The sequence below is a fragment of the Glycine max genome, chromosome 20 (assembly GCF_000004515.6).
Source record: "Glycine max cultivar Williams 82 chromosome 20, Glycine_max_v4.0, whole genome shotgun sequence".
NCBI classification, from domain to species: Eukaryota; Viridiplantae; Streptophyta; class Magnoliopsida; order Fabales; family Fabaceae; genus Glycine; species Glycine max.
The window spans coordinates 28,293,278-28,313,000 of record NC_038256.2 but is presented as its reverse complement, the minus strand read 5'-3'; the positions used below and the strand labels follow the sequence as shown (position 1 = coordinate 28,313,000).

General features: G+C 33.5%; 2 protein-coding genes across 2 annotated transcripts; both read right to left on the bottom strand.

Annotated features, from left to right (window-relative positions):
* Positions 1–374: 374 nt before the first annotated feature.
* LOC100801006 (vacuolar protein-sorting-associated protein 37 homolog 2) lies at positions 375–9,269 on the bottom strand (the record flags this gene model as incomplete). The annotated part of the gene is made up of 5 exons (XM_041013536.1): positions 375–590; positions 5,884–5,976; positions 6,377–8,137; positions 8,406–8,836; positions 9,025–9,269. Coding segments are annotated over 2 exons (429 nt in total), but the record flags the coding sequence as incomplete, so codon positions are not given.
* On the bottom strand, positions 9,127–11,256 carry LOC106797567 (uncharacterized). Its single transcript, XM_014772376.3, has 2 exons — positions 10,845–11,256; positions 9,127–10,702 (listed from the first exon to the last, which is right to left on the bottom strand). Exons 1-2 carry the CDS (start codon positions 11,045–11,047, stop codon positions 10,534–10,536), a joined length of 372 nt encoding a protein of 123 aa, XP_014627862.1. The 5' UTR covers positions 11,048–11,256; the 3' UTR covers positions 9,127–10,533.
* Positions 11,257–19,723: the final 8,467 nt, after the last annotated feature.

Here is a 19,723-nt window from a genome sequence, read left to right as displayed (position 1 = left end):
CCACTAATCCAAGATCAAGTCCAAGATTCTCCACTAAATGTGCTTAGGTGTCATGAGGCATGTAAAGCATGAATGACATGCACAAACTGTGACTATATGATGTGGCAATAAGGTGTAGCAAGCAAATGCTCACTCCCCCTCTAAAATTTAATTGGATTGGGCTTCTCCCAATTCAATTAAATTTATTTCTCAACACACACATCAAATATTCACTTAATGCATGTGAAATTACAAAACTACCCCTAATACAAAAACTAGTCTAAGTGCCCTAAAATACAAGGGCTGTAAAATCCTACATTTCTATGGTACCCTACCTACATTATGGAGCCCTAAATACAAGGCCCAAAAATTATGAAATCCTAATCTAATATGTACAAAGATAAGTGGGCTCATGCTTAGCCCATGGGCCCAAAATCTACCCTAAGGCTCATGAGAACCCTAGGGCCTTTTCTTGCCTCTCTGGCCCAATCTTCTTGGAGTCTTCTATCCAATGCCTTTGGGGGGTAGGATCGCATCATTCCCTTCCCCTTGAAAAGGATTTGACCATAAATCCAGAGGTTCTTGAAACTCAGGGATTCTTTTCTCAACACCTGTAAAAAGAATAAAAACATATGTATTAGTGGTGTTGGGTATGTTAGAGTAGGGTAAGGACTGAAAACCCCTTTCCTGGCCATCTTCCCATGAGAGAACATGGTTCCTTACCAACTCAATGAGTGGTGCTACAAGTATATAAAAATATGGGACAAACATTTTGTAAAAGTTTGTTAAGTCATTGAAGCCCCAAATTTCCCTTATACTTGGTAGAGTGAGCCACTCAGGAATGACCTTTATTCTTTTAGGGTCTATGGGAACCCCTTGATCACTATTTAAAAAGTTCAAGAAAGTAATGGAATAAAACATACCTTTTTCTTTATTTTCATGTTGGTTATTCCTACAAAAAATTACGAAAAACCTAAGGTGTTTCATATGAGCACCTAGGTTTCTATTGAAACCAAAAATAAGAACAAGCCTACCTAATAAGTCCTTATCTACATGAATCTTGAAGATGTTGGGCGCATGAGTGATTTTACAAAAGAGGGTTGCACCACTCAACACGTTCATCATATCACCTATTTTTGGGATTTGATGCCTAATAATACCTATTTTGGGCACCAACAAAGCACAAGGTTTTAAGCTCTTACGAACCAAACCCTCATCCAACAACTCCTTTACTTGAGGAATAATATCAATCACAAGAGGTGTGGCAGTGCTAACAAGTGTCTTTTTACAAAGGAGAAGATATGGAGGTTGTCTAAGAAGGGAAGTTTCTTTAATATTTGTCTTTATTGCAAAATGACTTTCCTTCTTAGATAACTTCTTGGAGGAGACACTTACCTCCTTACACTCCTCCCTAACCATTAAAGGTTGTCCTTCTTCTTGGGGGTAGATTTATTCGCTAGATCCTTCCCCTTTTGCTTCTTCACTTTCATTAGAGGAAGGTGAAGTAGTAGTCTCATCTTGGCTACTATCAATGTCTTAGCCCCTCATAATCATAGTTTTCTTGGTGAGGCATTGAGAAGTAATGTGTCATCTTTTAAGACATTTAAAGCACTTTATAGAGCTAGTATTCTCTTGCATACTAGCCTTAGGGGGTTGCTTTTCTATTGTCTTCCCCTTATCATCTTTGGGTTTACAAGGTGTCGCCCCTAAGATGCCTAGACTTTGGATAAGAGTGAGAGCCATAAGATTTTGAAGTAGACTTTCTTTTAAGTTGTTGCTCTACTCTTATTTCCCAATCTAAGTAAGCCTCTACATTGTCCTTCCCATGGAAGTATGAGAGGTTAATGTTAGCCTCTTGAGGCTTTCGTTACTTTTCACTCCTACGGGAGTTAGGTCTAAGATGTGACCTATGCCTTCCTTCATAATAGTCAGGAAGTTCTTCACTTAGGCTCTTACAAGAGTCATGACTACTATAGGTGGCATGTTTTTCTTTTCTTAACTCTTTTAGTATTTTCCTTCTTTCTTCTTCCCTTATTATCTCTCTTTCATCTTGACTTATTTCTTCTACTCTTTTTTTCCCTTTTTATTTTCTCTCTTGTTTTTCTTTCCACAACTTAAGGGATCTCAACTCATCTAATATCTCATACAAGGGGTCCTTAGGAGTAGAACACTCACCATTAACACTAGATGAAGAATGAAGACTCATGTTGGTTCCAAAGTTGTGGTTCTTTCTTGTTGGGGGTTTGAAAACAAAAGTTAAAAGAAACTATGGTTGAAACTAGCCAAAATAAACACAAAAAGAGGTGTGAAAGATAAGGTAAAAACTAATTGGTAAAAGGCAAGCTATCTAGGCAGTTTGACAATGAAAGGTAATGGAAATAAGCTATGAAAGTAAGCAAGAAATTAAAGTGCAAGAAAGGTAAACTAGGCAAATCCTAAGAGTTTTTGGATGACCAGATTTAAGGTTCCCAACAAAACACTCACTATCCTATGGGAAAATTGCCTAAAATTATTACACACAAATGGAAGTTTGGTAACCTATTGGAGGATCTCAACACACTTCCAATGAAAGGTCTTTTTGTTATGAAAACTTGAAAGCAATGAAGGTAAGTAAATCGCCAATTAGAAAATTACAAAAGGGTCCTCAATTTTGGTGGTTGTTCTCCCTTTGGTGATTCACTCAATTTGGAGTCCTTCTAAGTCCAATAGCTCTTAAGGTGGTTGGCCCCTTTCTTCTTGAATCAAATTCTTCAAGGGATGGCACCAATCCTTATATAGCAACTCACAAACAAGGAAACAAAGAGACAACAATAACCAAAGACCAAAAAAATGAAATGAAAGCTAAACCTATAGATTTTTAAGAAGACAAATTTTCAAGGATTATTCAACAATTAAAGCAATGAAAAACACATAAAAGCAAGCTAGGACTCAAAGGGAAACCTAAAATGGCTCTAGAGTAGAGTAAAAAAAACTGAAAAAAAAATAAGACTCAAAACCTCTAGTTTTGGCACTTGTTTCCACAGTAATTTTCAATTTAAATTTCATAACTAAGATTGGTATAAAATAGGCACCAATTATAGAACAAATTTCAAGCCAAAACAACAAGCACACTTCCTTTTCACTTTTTTTTCCTGGACACTAATTTTCCTGCCAACTTGTGTGATTTTTCATATTTTTAACTTTTATCCAAATCACTTGGTTAATTTTTATAATTTTTTTCCGGATGTCTAGAAAATTCAGTAAAAATTTCAGCTCAAAATTCGTAGTTACCAATTCCTAGTAATTTTTACAAATACATATGTTTAAGCTGCAAGCACCAGCGATTTCAACCTAGAAATCAAGAGTAATGTTTATGTTGCTTAAGGCTTGGATAATTACAATTTGTGTTTGCTTATTCTCAAATGTCTTGAATAACACAATTGAAGAGAGCTTAAGACTTATTTTGATTCAAAAATCCAGTCACAACTCCACACCACAACTCAAGTTCTTCATAGGCATCATATAGGAAACGTAGAAAACAAAACAAAGTTCAACAACAAGACTACTTCTAGGAATTAATTTAGAACATGTTATGAACTAAATAACATGCATGAATTAGACTCAAAATTCAAAAGATAGGCTGAGAATGACAAGAATACATTAACAAATGTATCTAGACTTCAATCAACAAAATCAAAATTCAACACAAACTTAGAACATAATGTGACAATTATTATGACTAAACATGACTCTAAGACAACATGGAATAAGTGATTTACACTTAGATTTTTGTGTTTTTTTTTTCTAATCAATATTTTGGAAGAAAATTTAGATCTAAAGGTTCAGCACAAGAAGATTATTACTGGAAAATGATAGAACCTAAAATAAACACAAAAACATGATTCAAGGGTAGATCTATAAAATTTGAACCATATAAATGCAAGAACAAGTATAGATCTAAGATTTAATCGGTTTATTGTTTTGAATCTACTCTAAACAGCACCAAACCACAAGACAATGGAGGATATACATGGAGAATAAGATGAAGAACAAGGAATTAAAGTGAATTGATTGAACAAAAAGATAGGGGAAACAAAAGAATATCACACACACGAAGATGCTCTCGATACCACATGATGTAGCTCCATGTGGAGCTTGTAGGCCTTGGATCTTCTTCGTCAATGGAGTCCTTCGCTTTTTGAAGATAATTGGAAGCGGAATGGAGAAGGAAGAAAGATGATTGGATACACCACTTCAAGGAGAAGATGAGTCAAGAAGAAGTTCACCACCATAGGAAGCCATGGATAATAGCCTGAAGGTAGGAGAAGATAAGTGGAGGGAGAGGGAGAGATGGAGCACGAAATTTTGTGCCTCAAATGAGGTCTGAACTTTGAAGTGTAATTCTCAAATGATCAAAGTTGAAAAAATGCACACACATGGCCTCTATTTATAGCCTAAGTGTCACACAAAATTAAAGGCAAATTTGAATTTCTATTCAAATTTCACTTGAATTTGAAATTGAATTTGTAGAGCCAAATTTTAGAGCCAAAATTTCACTAATTATAATTAGTGAATTTTAGCTATGGTTCAGTCCACTAATCCAAGATCAAGTCCAAGATTCTCCACTAAGTGTGCTTAGGTGTCATGAGGCATGTAAAGCATGAATGACATGCACAAAATGTGACTATATGATGTGGCAATGAGGTGTAGCAAACAAATGTTCACCTCCCCCTTTAAAATTTAATTGGATTGGGCTTCTCCCAATTCAATTAAATTTATTTCTCAACACACACATCAAATATTCCCTTAATGCATGTGAAATTACAAAACTACCCCTAATTAAACAGATACTTGTGAATTTTTAAATATGAATGGATACTTGTAAATATTTTAAAAATACTTTTATCATATATGTACTTATTCTAATATTTTCTTTTTAAAACTAATTTTAATATTTTAAAAAAATCAAATATTCAATAAAATTAAAAATATCCACGGATAATTCTTAATAAATAAATAAAGAAAAAAAAAACAAATTTATTGTAATCTCCAACCAACATTATCTAGAAATTAGTTTCTAAAAATTAAAGTCAACTAAAACTACACTGTTATATAAGTTCAAATTAAATTATATTTCACAAGTACAAATAAAAAATATGTTTTAATATTTACGGGTATTGGAAACCCGTGGGTACGGATACCATGAATTTAGAGGAACATTTTGTTGCACCACCATACATACCGAAAGTTCCAAGGCCAACTTTGGTGCTTTGAAAGAAAGATTTGCCCAACAGGATCCAAATTACTTCGATGAATCTAATGTTTAATTTTTACAAACTATTGTCTACTAAAGACAAATTCTTGCTTACTCGAAAAATCCTTTAAAGACGAAAAAATGATGCATAACAATGGAGTAAGTTACTTGCAGCGGCACGGCTAGAATTGTGCATTGGTATTAAAAGAAGATAGTGGGAATGAAAAGAAGCCGGTATGTGACTTTTTTTAAGAGTTTTAATCTCATTTACTGATTTTTTTTATTATGATCTAAAATTGAAAGTTTTGTCACTACTACAAAAAGGACAAACGACGACAGTGGAAAACAATATACAAAGACGGTTTTGAACCGTCTTTGAAGCTAATGTCGTTGAAAGTTAAGACTTTCGATGACAATTTCATAAAAAACTGTCTTAGAAAGGTATGTTGTCTTATAAGACGGTGGTTAGCTAATGACCGTCTTAGAAGGTATCTTTCTAAGAAGGTCGTTAGCTAACCACCTTAGAATGTAATTTAAAAAAAAAATTAATTTAAAATAATTTGGTTTCCAATTAAGGTATAAATAGATAAAATTAAATATGAAATGTAGTGGCCTGCCACTAAACTTAAAGCTTTGTAATTTCCCATTAATTGGTGACGAGAAGTACTTACTTGACAAAGAACAAATGCATTGAATATCAGAGAGTTCTTCACTTTGATTGCAGGGCGATTGAGCTCATCCTTAACAGCACCAAATTGGATGGCCTACACAGACAACAAGATGTATGTTGTCATGCAATGCAATAGAAAATCAGGTATTAACAAGTATATTCACTGAAAGGAAGGTAAAATAAGTAGCAAACAATTATATGTAGGACCCACTGGATTATGGAATCAAATGCACAAAAAAATGTATCCTATGTGTTAGCATGCATGCCAAACAAAATTAGGCAATACAACACAGAAAAGAAAAATGATAAATGGACAACCCAAGTGTAAGCGTATAACTATGAAATATGGGAAAATCTGGCAAATGTGATCAATATCATACCCTTATGTAGCTAATATCATTATTAATTATTAATATATAACAAAACGTGTGACTAACTATATATCATTATAATTTATAACAATAAAATGGATAAGAAATCAATGTTAATCATACCTGATATTGCTAAGTTGTATGAGGTGCTGCATTAGCCAAGACAAACCCAGATTATGTTTGTTTGTCAACACTATATCATATAGCCCAATTATGGCACTGGAGCATAACAAGGGGACAACCTTCTTATTGGATTTATGCATATAATTTGTCCAAGCATATCATAATTGAGTAAAATCATAAAGTTATAATGATGAAGGTGCAAAATGCAGAGTCATCTACTGACCTGCAATCCCAATTCACATGCTTTCTTTGCAACCAATGCAGCTCCAAGCATTACGCTAGGATTTGAAGTATTTATACAACTGGTGATAGCAGCTATAACAACATCACTATGCCTAAGATGTGCTGGTGTCCATAAAATTGGAAATTTTGCAACCTTATTCTGAGATTCTTTTGGTACAACAAAACCTTGTAATAATGCAATATTATACAGTTTGAACCACAAAAATGACCAAGGTTGTAATTTGACACAAGAAAAGAGGTGAGCTCATAGTTTATCTTCAATCTGTGGTCAGTAACCCTGTTGTCCTGATAAGAAAAATTTGGAAGTGACATAAACTGCCACAAACAATCTTAATCTCATCAAGACAAAATGAAAATTTAATAGGACATAGCAATGTTCTACCTCGAATCACTATTCTAATAGGAACTACATAACTCTACTTTGTTGAATCTTATTCACTTCACTCAATGAACATGATTATCAAAAATCTTAAAAATAATTAATTGCTTATTATGTCATGTCTTTCACATATCTTCTATTTTCTAATGGAATAACATTAGCATTGCTCACCTTAGAATTTATAAAGGGAAAAATTGTCATGAATAAAATTACAATGTATAGAAACTCATTCAATTTTGGATGGGGATTGGAGAGACTCATGAGTGTGAGTGTGTAACTACGTTAAAATATTTTGAGACAGCAACATTGAGTACCTTATAATTGTATGTTCGAATTTTTTCCAAACGTGCACCTGTACCGACTTATAATTGGATTTAGCAAGGCAAATAATTTTAACTCAATAACTGTTTGCTCACCCATTTAGCAAGTACAACATATAAAATTTAATTCAATGTTACTAGTCTTTCAAACACCTTCACAAGGAGCATACCTGTAATTTCCTTTGATTTTGTAATGACTCTTGTTGGTCCCTTACCTTAATCTTATATTTGTAAAAGGATCTTGTACCATTTTACATGTAGTAGCATACTAAAGAAAATAGGTTAAAGAGAACACTTGGAAAAATTACATTAATGAACTCATAGCGTTTGGTCAGTTTTTGGCTTCTTGACATTAATATCCTTTAGTTCCGCATGAATAATTGAACTCAAGAAAAGATTGGGATATTTTATCTTGTGAGCATGTATTTAAGAGTAAAAGGAGGAAAAAACACTTGTAGACATAAACATGACTCAATTCTAAAATTAGACTCATAAAACTGCATGACAATATTGATGCTTACAATTTTGCTTGCAGACATGAATAATTTCAATAGATCATCAACCTTTAATTGCATAATTTAAGCTTCCTTCCACAATACTAGATGATAAATTGAGTCAGCACCATATCTATATATACTTGAAACACTTTAGACTTAACCACTTTGACTTGTCATATGGATTCATATAACAACTCATAGCACTTTGCCATTGCAAACTTATAAATAAATATAATTATTAATGATGCATGTACATGTTTAAAGGTAATATATGGTACCATTATTTACCTTGTGGCTTTGGAATTAGGAAGTGAATAGTAACCTGTATGATGACCAAAGAAGAACTGAATTAGATGGCAATACTACAACCACCTTGTCAAATAAAGCAAAAAGTTTCTCTAACATGAAGCCAACTAAATGTGTCATGCTATTATATATATATATATATATATATATATATATATATATATATATATATATATATATATATATACACTGAAAACAAGGACTACATTGTTTTACTTGAAGTCAACATTCAAAAAATAAATTGGGTACAAGGAAAACTTTAATCAATAATTAAAAACCAATACCTTTATGATCATGGCCACCATTCACAAGTTGAAGGTTTGTTAATTGGAAAGTACCTTTAACATCAAAGACAATAACTTTGAAGTAGTTTAACAAATAGAGTTAGCAGCACACTCCTTAAAAAATATGAGTATATCTCAAGTATTAACAAATCCCATACATATCCATAATTTCCAAATGAGACAATTCACACTCTCAAAGACGACAATAAAGATCAAGGTGGAATACTACATGCAACTGAACTCCATCTCAGTACAGTATATAGGAACAAAAAAATTCAACAAACTCAGCAAGTAAACATAACATACTAGTTACATTCTGAGATAGTAAAGATATGAAACTTACATTAGTTTGAATGTTGACCTGATCAAGCGAATGCAAAAATTGTTGATACGCATCTTTGTCAGATAAAAACTTCTGCAACTCATCAACACTACAATTTATAAAGAGCAGAAAAATTAATTAAGATCAGCATATTTGAAAATTGGAAGAGTTCACAACATCAGAGTAACTAGAAAGTACTAATTCTATGATTAATGACATCCTTCCTCCCTTCCTAACTATTTTTCATTTACAAAATCAGATACAACTAAAATCATGAAAAGCGATAAAAACACAGACCTCTTGTCCTTCAAAATGGCAATAACTGCAACAGCTTTGGAAGGTGGAACATGAGATGAGGGCCTCTGCGACAATGAAGAAGAAGATGCAGTCGGTGTAACAGGCCTGGATGAAGTTGGTGAACTGACCACCGACGGCAGATACCATGAATGTGACTGTGAGGAACCATCCTGTGATTGCTGCTCTTGTGATCCCCTGCACACAATCGGAAATTCATATATGCTAGTAATCTCTACCAAATCAGAAATTCATATATAATATTAATTGCTATGAAATCAGAAATTCATATATGTTATTAACTGCTATTAAATCGGAAACTCAGTTTATTATTATTGTTGTCGTTGTTCTACTGAAACTTTGGTGTGATGTGACCAAACACGCAATAGCAATTAAATTGGCTAAAAAGATTAAACTAACGCATAATGGAATAAAACTTCTGTCCTATTGTTTGGATATATCATGATAGAATAGAACAAAATTCTTATATATTACCCTTATCTTAAATATATAAACTTCAATCATCCTCTTTTTATTATCACCTGACACACACCTATGAAAACATTTTGTAGCAACTAAGGCAATAAAAAATGTTTTGGAAACTAAAATACTTTGACGGTGATTCCACTAGCATCTTACGCAGGGCTTGACTTGGTTTATATGAGAACTTCACAATTAAAAAAAGGGGATAAAATATTTTTTTCTAAATTAAAAACATATTAAAATAAATTAATTGCATATTTAAGTGCCCAAAAAATGTGTAGGGATCGAAAAGGCTAAACAGAAAAGAGGGGTGATGCAAAATATAACAAATATAAGTTAAATGATAATTTTAAAACTAAAAGAAAAACAATTATTTTAATCTTATTTTTGGAGAAGGAGAGCAATCCTAATGGAGCCATGGGAAAATAAAGTAGTCGCTGCCAATCATTCCTCCCACAGTGTGTATTCACCTGTACTTGGTTAGTGTTATAGGATTGAAGAAGATAAAGGACAACAATAAAATTCCTAACAAAATTGAGAAAGAAAAATCTATGCCATCGCATACTCGATTGGGGAGGTAAGGAAAAAGGTTGAAAACAATGGAATCAATTGGAATGAGTTCCCTTATTTCTACTACATCTCATCTTTTTCCCTTTCATTTTTCCCCATTAATCCAAACAATCCAAGCATAAAGAGATTTGTGCATGTATGTATGTATACAAAATTTATTTTAATTTAATAGAAGTTTTAGGAGCGTAATGAAGAATTGCCAGAATCTGAACATTGCTAATTGGTTCCGAATTGTTGATTCAGCAATGATGAAACCCTCAAAATTTCATCGAGAAGGAAACTTAGGAAAGTGGGAACAAAAACTGGTTCCTTCTTAGAAATCCTTTTGATCTTCTAGTGATATTGTCAATGATGACAATGGCCTCTAAGATCTCCCCAAACTAATCAAAATAGTGTTTTAAAGTGTCTCTCTTAGTCCCCCAAGCCAGTCCTCCAACAAAGATCTTTGTATAGGCTGTGTCACCGGCCTTTCCATCTCTCTTTGTCCTTTTCCGGCGTGTTAGACTGTCTCTCTGTCATTTTCGGCCACAACTCGCTAGAAACTGCAACATCTGGTTTCTCGTCATCCTTTTTGTCTTTCTCCTTCGTTTTCTCCTCCTCTAATCTATTCACCTCCAATTGCAGCAGCCTTCACAGAAACAAAAAAACAAAAGAATTAAAAGAAAAATGTTAAATACCAAAATTAGATCTAAAACTTGAAAAGAATAAAATATTATGGAGTTTTTTTTATCTATGGAGATTTAAAGAATGGAAACGTCATTGCGTAGGACCTCGCGACGAAGCTCGAAGACATGGAGTTTGTGCAATTCGTCCAGCCAAGGGATGTGATCGGAGATGGCGGTGGCGATACCATTATGGCGCGATGGTGGAACATTGTCGTTGCATTGGTCAATGAATCAGTGACTGAAATCGTCAAATTTCTACTCCCAGCAGCCCGCGATGGCGAGAAGTGGCATGGTGCGCAACTGCACATTCCTTGAAGCCATGGCGGTTCATGGCATACTCTAGCAACAACTCCTCCCACGTGCCCCACGTACGCTTCGTTACGGTGTTGTTGCTGCTGCTGGTGACGGTGATGGTGGTTCTTCTCTATGTTAGGTTCTGGTAGGCTCTCGTTCTACCTTGTGCCTTTCCATATTCTATGAGAAAGAATAAAAAAATATATTATTGCACACAGAACCCGACAAGACCACAACAGTTTTGTTTAAAAAACATTGTTGAATAGAATATAAACTACGTCGGTTTTAACAAAACCAACATTGCCCATTTCATATTAATTACAACATTATCACCGCGTTTTCTTCGATGACGGCTTATTGATAAAATAATCGTAATTTGTAGATATTGTGTGACCTTATAGATAATTAATTATCTGCCAATATATAAGATAATTGTACTTTGTAAAATATTTCCTTTTTAGTATGAAAAAAATATAAAATTATCATTTTATCCTTAAAAAAGCGGGAAAAATAAAATTACATGTTTACCCTCACTTACTTTTAAATATAAAGATTTGCTTAGTAAATTTTAAGAATAATGAAACAAAATGATATTGAAGTTATATTCTACATTTAATACTTGAGTCTATTTTACTTATTTAGTTATATATAGAGGATAGAAAGTATAATCAAGACACAAGCTATCGTATAAAAGAAATGGCCCGTTCACTTGTTTCAATGATTTTGCTGAAAGTTATTCTTGCAGCTATGATTATCGTTCTATTTTCATCTGGTATGTACCCAACTAAATTTCATAAGAGATTTAACTATTTCGGCATTGATTGTTTATTTTGTACTTTTCATTATATATATTGTTCATAATTTCAACTTTCAAGTATCCATAAAATGCAGGTGTGAGAAGAAAACAGTTCTGCCGTGGAACATGCACTCAATTTCCTGACTGTGATTCCCATCAGAACATAAAACCAGATGCTAGCTGTTACTCGTATTAGTAACTAAGAAGTCGACTTTTCTTCGTTTATATATATATATATATATATATATATATATATATATATATATATATATAAAACATTATGAGAAGTTGTGTTTCATCCATTTTATTATTTTATTTCAGGATAATATATCAAATTATTTTCTGAAATTAATTAGAAGTATATTTTTTATGTCACTGAACGTCAATTATTTCTATTTATCTCTTTAATTTTAAAAATCAAAACTAGACTGTTTAGAAACGTCAGTGAGAAATCAAAATGACTGTAATTAAGTAATTTTGAGAACTAGAATAATATTTTTTATAATTTCATATCAAACTAATCACATAATAAAAAATTTCGGAATTTAGTGTACTAAATATTATTCTTCCCCCTTTTAATCAAAACTGTAGAAAAATATGATCATATTCTAATATTTAATTCAATGATAATTTGTCAACATTAAAGGTAATTAGTGAATGTTCAATAATTGGAAACTAATAATTTAATTTTTTTTTCATGAATGGAAACTAATAATTTAATTAATTATAGATTTTTAAATATATTCTTATTTAATAAATTTCCATTGAATAAATTTAATTAATTCATCGTGAAATTGTAATTTTTTAAGGTTAAATTATAATTATATTTTTCTTTTAATTTATATTGGTAATTTTGATCCTCTAATTCTTATCGGTAATTTTATTATGAGAAAAGTTGATAAAATTTAGGTGAAAAAATTAATACAAAGTTTGAACCCTAGTGGTACATATTTGCTTATGTTGTACTAATAAAAAAAAATGAATATGATATTGTCATTGCATCGGTCTACCAAGTATTCTTTCATCATCAATCATGGTTATAATCGTCATCATATAGATTGGTTGACTATTGATAATATAAACTTGTTATTATCATTTTATTTACTATAATTAAGTATTAAGTATGATAAAAAAAAATGAGAAAAAATGTTTGAGAACGTTAACCGTATACTTTGTCACATCATTTTTATTCCTTTAATTAAATCAATCAAATAAAAATAATTTAAGAAAACAAATCACATATTGTTGCACCTTTGGAGTTGCACATATGCGTGAAGATCAGTTCAGATTGCTTCCATTGCACAGTCTGTTTCCCTGTTGCTCTCGACATACGTTTTTGCACTTCCATTTTCAATTCTATGATGCATTTTTTCTGATTCATAATTCTGTTAGACATTACAATCATTCAATCAACGTATAACCTCATGTCTATAGGTGAATTGTTAGGCGATGCATAAAAGATAGTACACAATTTTTTTTATTGAGACACTTCTGCAATGCATATCACTGGAGGCATCACTGTGCTTGGCTTTGAAGTGGGTAAGCCACCGCAAGTCAAGAGGGAATTAAGGTCTTATATAATGTTGTCACATAACATTTAACTACTTGACAAAATATTCTTTTATAATATACTTTATTGATAACTTGATAGAATATGATGTTGTTACATGATATCTCACTATTAGAAAATAGGATTTTAACATCGGTTATTAAGGATTTAACCGATGTTGAAAGTACCGAGATTGAAAGTAATAACGTTAACATTGATTTTACAAAACCGATGTTAACATAAATTTCACAACATCATATTTTAAAAAAATTGATGTTGTATAGTAAGAAATAACAAAAACAAAGAGTGAAATATGTACAGAACAACATCGGTTTTTAACAAAAACCAATGTTATGTGTACTCCCCAACATTGGTTTTTAGCAAAACTGATGTTGGTAAGCAGAAGACAACATCGGTTTTACTAAAAGTCAATGTTTATAAACAACATCGGTTTTACAATTGTATAACAGAGATGTTGAGACATTGACCATCATGTGTAATTTTAAAAAGACTTTCATGCTTTATGTACAAGGGGAAGTTGCCATTATACACCCCCAAACACGGTAGCATCCCACATAACCTACAACGACTTTAGAAAAAGCTATGGGATGCTCAATGTCATTAGATATAGGGGATCTACATCAGGATCCGACCTATCTGCAGGTTTCGCTGGTCCCTCAGCTCCTTGTTTATCCTACATAGTTAATAAACATAATTTAATGGTAATGGACACTTTAATTGTAAAAGATCCTTTTTTATTGCTTGTTAAACGCAAGACAATGAAATACCTATTCTGACAAACGCTTCACAAGATGTGTCGGTTAAGCAAGGAAGGTGTTAAGTGTCTGCCCCCACTAATTGAACCTCTTGAGTGGGTATAGGAATATGAGCATCAACGTCTCAAACTTCCTAAACACCGACCTTAACTTGATCATTTCCCAAAGGGATGTTGTGAACGGTGGTCGACCCTCATAAAGTCTTCTAAAGCCAAGGGCAACCAGGCAGGGAGGATTTTTATCGACGTACAATCCATATTTCTCTGGCACACCCATGTCTAGGTCGTGTCCCGAGGGATCAATACAACTCTCCTTTGTGCTGGCATGAGCAGCAGAAGGACCAATCTCAGGCTCAGGAGGTAGTGCAAGTCCCTGTGATTACATCTGCGACTGAAACTAGGACTGCATCTGGCTGAAGGACAACATTAGTTATCAAGTCACTTTTTCTTTTATCGACTCCTCCAGTTAGTCCCTAATTTTTTGTGTCAACTGTTCCACGTCTTTGGGAGCCATGGACAAAGACATGTGGGAGGTTCTTGGAGCCGGTCCAAAGTATTCTTTGATCGTGACACCGGCTCCAGCAGCACAGACACGACCAAGGTGTTATGGTTGCTCAATGGCAGTAGTCATTACATCCTGACGTCCATGGGTGACAAAGCTTCCCTGTGAGGCCTGCTCCTCCAAAGAATCTTGTAGTGAACAGACAAATTGGTTTATTCAATCCAACAATTATTCTTAAAAACGACCACTAACAAATGAAAGTGACTTGCAATCTTGTCTGTAATTTCCTTTGCTGCCTCAGACGTCATTTGACCAGTTTTCTTTGTCTGGGCCATTTTCCACTTCATGTGTCGTCTAATAGGAGATTAAGGATCAATGATGGTGTCAGTGCTCCTGGATTGGGCTGCTTCCTCCAATTCTTTCTTTTTCTTCTCCTCCATCAACTTGTTCTCTAGATATTCATAACCTCTACGGCTTTGACAAAACTGAATCCACTTCTCCATGCTAATGTCGTAGTTTTCATATACAGTATCATCCACGCCCTCCTTGCTATCTACAAGTGCCCATTTGGATGTCAAATCAGACTTAAACTATTTCCACCACTCACCCACGATCTGAAGTATTTTCTTCTTCCTTCTCAAATTGGATGCTTTAGGGATATCAAATTTAGCCCGAGAAACGAAAAATACATTTTATTATTAGTCAATTACAATTTAATAATTTTAGTAAGACTGATTAGAACAACATGCAACATTTAACCGAGATACCTGAATATCCTCCCAGATCAAATATGTGACATCCACCTTATTACGAACGATGATCCCCAAATATGATTTTAACTTCTTTCTATGGGGACCATCAGCTTTCCCAGTCGCAAGATCCATATGAACCAGTGGTCTCTCCGCCCCAACTAGTCTAGTAGCCAATGATCTCATTCATGTCGCTTTTCTTGTCTGCTTCAATGTAGAAGGGGAATGTGTTGCTGAATCAGGAGGAGGAGGAGGAGGAGGAGGAGAGGAGCTGGGTGGTGTACCCATGTGCCTGCCAACAAAAAACAACATTATTAAAAATGTCAAAAAATTATATTAAGTTATGTAATTGAATGGAATGAAAGTAAGTAAATATAAAATAAATTACATCATACGATGTTAATTAATTCTCTTTCATCATGATCATTACGATTTGCATGCACATCGTCAACTTCTTCTTCTCTGATGATGTTAGGTGACATTTGTGTGGACAAAGGACCCACACAAGTATCAATTATTGAATAATCATCTTCAACATTAACACCAATTATTTTGCCGTGTAGAACCACTGACCAACATTCATGACAAAGGTCTTGAACATAAAATACCCGTTTAGCTTCTTCTACCATGATGAAAGGGTAATTCTGGTAAGTGGGCTTCTTCAAATCTACTAACGTAAATCCGAAATCATCGGTTTGCACACTGATATTGATGTCAACCCACTAGCACTTAAAAACACAGACAATGAATTTGACATAATTAAGCTCCCAGATTTCTTCAATGACTCTAAAATAAGGGATGAAAGCTAGACAAAGATTTTCATCATGTACACTTTCAAAGTGTTAAGATTCAACCCTTAGACTAACCCTACTGTTTTGCATTGTACTCTTGTCATCTTGTGTTTTCGTGTGGAATGAATACTTGTTTATATCGTATCCTTGACAAGTTATAACATTTCTTTTCGGCCCATCTGCTAACTTTCTTAATGTTTCAGAAGCATTATCATAAGCAAAGATTGTTTCTTTAAACCAACTTAGGAAAGTCCCTTTATGCTCTTTCAACACCTTGTTCTTGGACATTTTTGGATTACTTTTCTTCACTAAACCTTTGTGGCATACTGTGTATGACAAAACTTCATTAATGTTATTTACTATATACAAATGAACTTGTTACAAATCTTCTAGACTTGGAGTGATAACTATAGAAGCAAGCTTCATGATGATGAACCAAGCAATTTTGATGATGCCAAAAGCCCAAGTAATTGATTCAAGATTGATTCAAGACTTCAAGATCAAGCATCAAGAATCCAATCAAAGATTCAAGATTCAAGAGAAGAAATCAAGAAGCAACAAGTCAAGACTTCATATAGGATAAGTATTAAAATATTTTTTCAAAAACCAAATATCACAGTTTTGTTTTACAAAAAGAATTTTCTCAAATTTTCTAAGTTACCAGAGTGATTACTCTCTGGTAATTGATTACCAGTTATCAGTAATCGATTACCAGTGACCAGTTTGGTTTTCAAAATGTTTTCAAATGGTTTACAACATTCCAAAATGATTTTCAAATAGTGTAATTGATTACACTATATTAGTAATCGATTACAAGTGAATCTAAACGTTGGAATTCAAATCCAATTGTGAAGAGTCACAACTTTTCATAAAATGAATTGTGTAATCGATTACACCTTTGTGGTAATCGATTACTAGTGAACATTTTTGAAGAAAAAGTTAAGAGTTATAACTCTTAACATGGTTTTCTAAAAAGTCATCACTTTTCCAATGGTTTCTTTGACTAGACATGAAGAGTCTATAAAAGCATGACTTTGGCACACATTCAATAGGTATATGATATTCTTCCAAACAATTCTTTTTCACAATCTTTCTCTAACCATTGCCCATTGCTTTTTCTTTGCCAAAAATCTTTCTAAACTTTGTTTCAAAACTTTGTTTTTCTGCAAGTGGAAATTCTACAGAAAACAAAAGTGTGCTATCTTTTCATCCCTTTTCCCTCTTGCCAAAAGATTCAAAGGACTAACCGCCTGAGAATTCTTTTGATTCTTCCCTTTCCCTTAAACAAAATATTTCAAAGGACTAACCGCCTGAGATATCTTTTGTTTCCCCTTACAAAGATTCAAGGGACTAACCGCCTAAAAATTCTTTGTCTTAACACATTGGAGCATACATCCTTTGTGGTACAAGTAGAGCATACATCTACTTGGGTTGTAATACTGAGAACAGGAGAGGGTACATCTCTTGTGGATCAGTTCAAGTGGAGTGTAAATCCACTTGGTTGTTCAAAGAGAACAAGGGAGGGTACATCCCTTGTGGATCTTTGCTTGTAAAGGATTTTACAAGGTTATTGGAAATCTCAAAAAACAGTGGTTGCTTGGGTACTAGATGTAGGCATGGGTTGTGGTCAAACCAGTATAAATCTTGTGTTCGTCTTCTTTTTCCCTACACTCTTTAATTTCCACTGTGTACTTTTTATTTCCGCTTTACTTTTTTCTAAGTTATTGTTTTTGTTCTTTACTTTCTCATAACTTAGTAGTAAAGCCTAATTGAATCTAGTAACATTAAGAATGATAAATTTTTAATTAGTCATGATACGTTCATAATTAATTCAACCCCCCCCCCCCTTCTTAATTTATTTCCCTTCTTAGGAAGACTGCTAAGCTGCATAGATCTTTGGTTCTCCATAGATAAAAATAGAGGGAGTAATTTGTAAGTCTCCTGACTCCTACATCCCTCTTTTTGATAAATGTCAAAAGGGGGAGAGAAAAAGATATAAAATATATGATTTGATATGATATGTTTGTGCCTTATTGCTTTATATGTTTTATTAATTCATATCTTTGTTTGTACAAAATGGCTTCATATATGCTCCTTATGCTTAATGAATATCTTCGAAATATCTTTGAAATGGATTCATATGTTGAGGGGTATTTGATTATAATATGTCATATGCTAAGAAACCCCTCAGAGTGTATTCAGAAAAGACAAGTTTTGTAACGAACAACAATTGAAGTAAACTTAAGGCTGTCATGAGTCACTCAGAGTGTCTTTGGTTGTGTATTGCAATGAAGAAGTCAACATGCTTACTTGATGAAGAGAAAAACTTCAATCCATGAGAAATAATCAACAACTAAAGGACAAGAAAAAATGTTCCAGACATGAAGAGAAACTTTTGTAGCACACTAAGAATGGAATTTCATAAATAGAATGAGTTCATTTTGGACATTGTATCTCAAGTTCCAGAAATGAAATTAAGTTGCTCTTGGTGGTTATATAAATCTTAAAGAAAAATCTTCAACTTTCATGAAAAAGTCATGGTATGATACAACCTGGACCATGAACAAAATTGAGCTTAGAGTCGTAGACATTGGCCTTCTTGAACAACTTGATATGTGTGCAGTAATTTGAAGACTGCTCGAGCTACAAAAATTGATGTAGCTCAATGTAGAGCTTGTAGGCCTTGGATCTTCTTCATAAATGGAGTCTTTTACTTCTTGAAGATCAATGGCAGAGGAATAGAGAATGAGGAAAGGTGATTGGAGGTGTCACTTCAAGGAGAAAATGAGTCAAGAACAAGCTTACACCAATAGGAAGCCATGGATAAGAGTTTGACGGTAGGAGAAGATGAGTAGAGGGAAAGGGAGAGGGGGGGCACAAAATTTATGCCTCAAATGAGGTCTAAACTTTGAAGTCTAATTTCTCAAATGATCAAAGTTGAAAAAATGCACACACAACACCTCTATTTATAGCCTAAGTGTCACACAAAATTGGAGGTAAATTTGAATTTCAATTCAAATTTCACTTGAATTTGAATTTGAATTTGAATTTGTGGAGCCAAATTTGAAGCCAAAATTTCACTAATTATGATTAGTGAATTTCAGCTATGGTTCAGCCCACTAATCCAAGATCAAGTCCATGATTCTCCACTAAGTGTGCTTAGGTGTCACGAGGCATTTAAAGCATAAAGGACATGCACAAAGTGTGACTATATGATGTGACAATGGGATGTAGCAAGCAAATGCTCATCTCTCCCTTAGGCTGGTCCAAAATTTAATTGGATTGGGCTTCTCCCAATTTAATTAAATTTCTCTCCCAACACACATATCAAATAGTGCACTTAATACATCTGGAATTACAAAACTACCCCTAATATAAAAACTAGTCTAGGTGCTCTAAAATACAAGGGCAAAAATCCTACATTACTAGGGTACCCTTCCTACACCTTGGAGCCCTAAATACAAGATCCAAAAATAATGAAATACTAATCTAACATGTACAAAGATAAGTGGACGCATACTTAGCTCA

Coding starts and splice junctions, on each gene's coding strand:
- LOC106797567 (XM_014772376.3), bottom strand. CDS start 11,047: ATGTGCAGTTGCGCACCATGCCACTTCTCGCCATCGCGGGCTGCTGGG. Junction 10,703..10,844: donor TCTTCGAGCTTCGTCGCGAG/GTCCTACGCAAT, acceptor GTTTCTGTGAAG/GCTGCTGCAATTGGAGGTGA.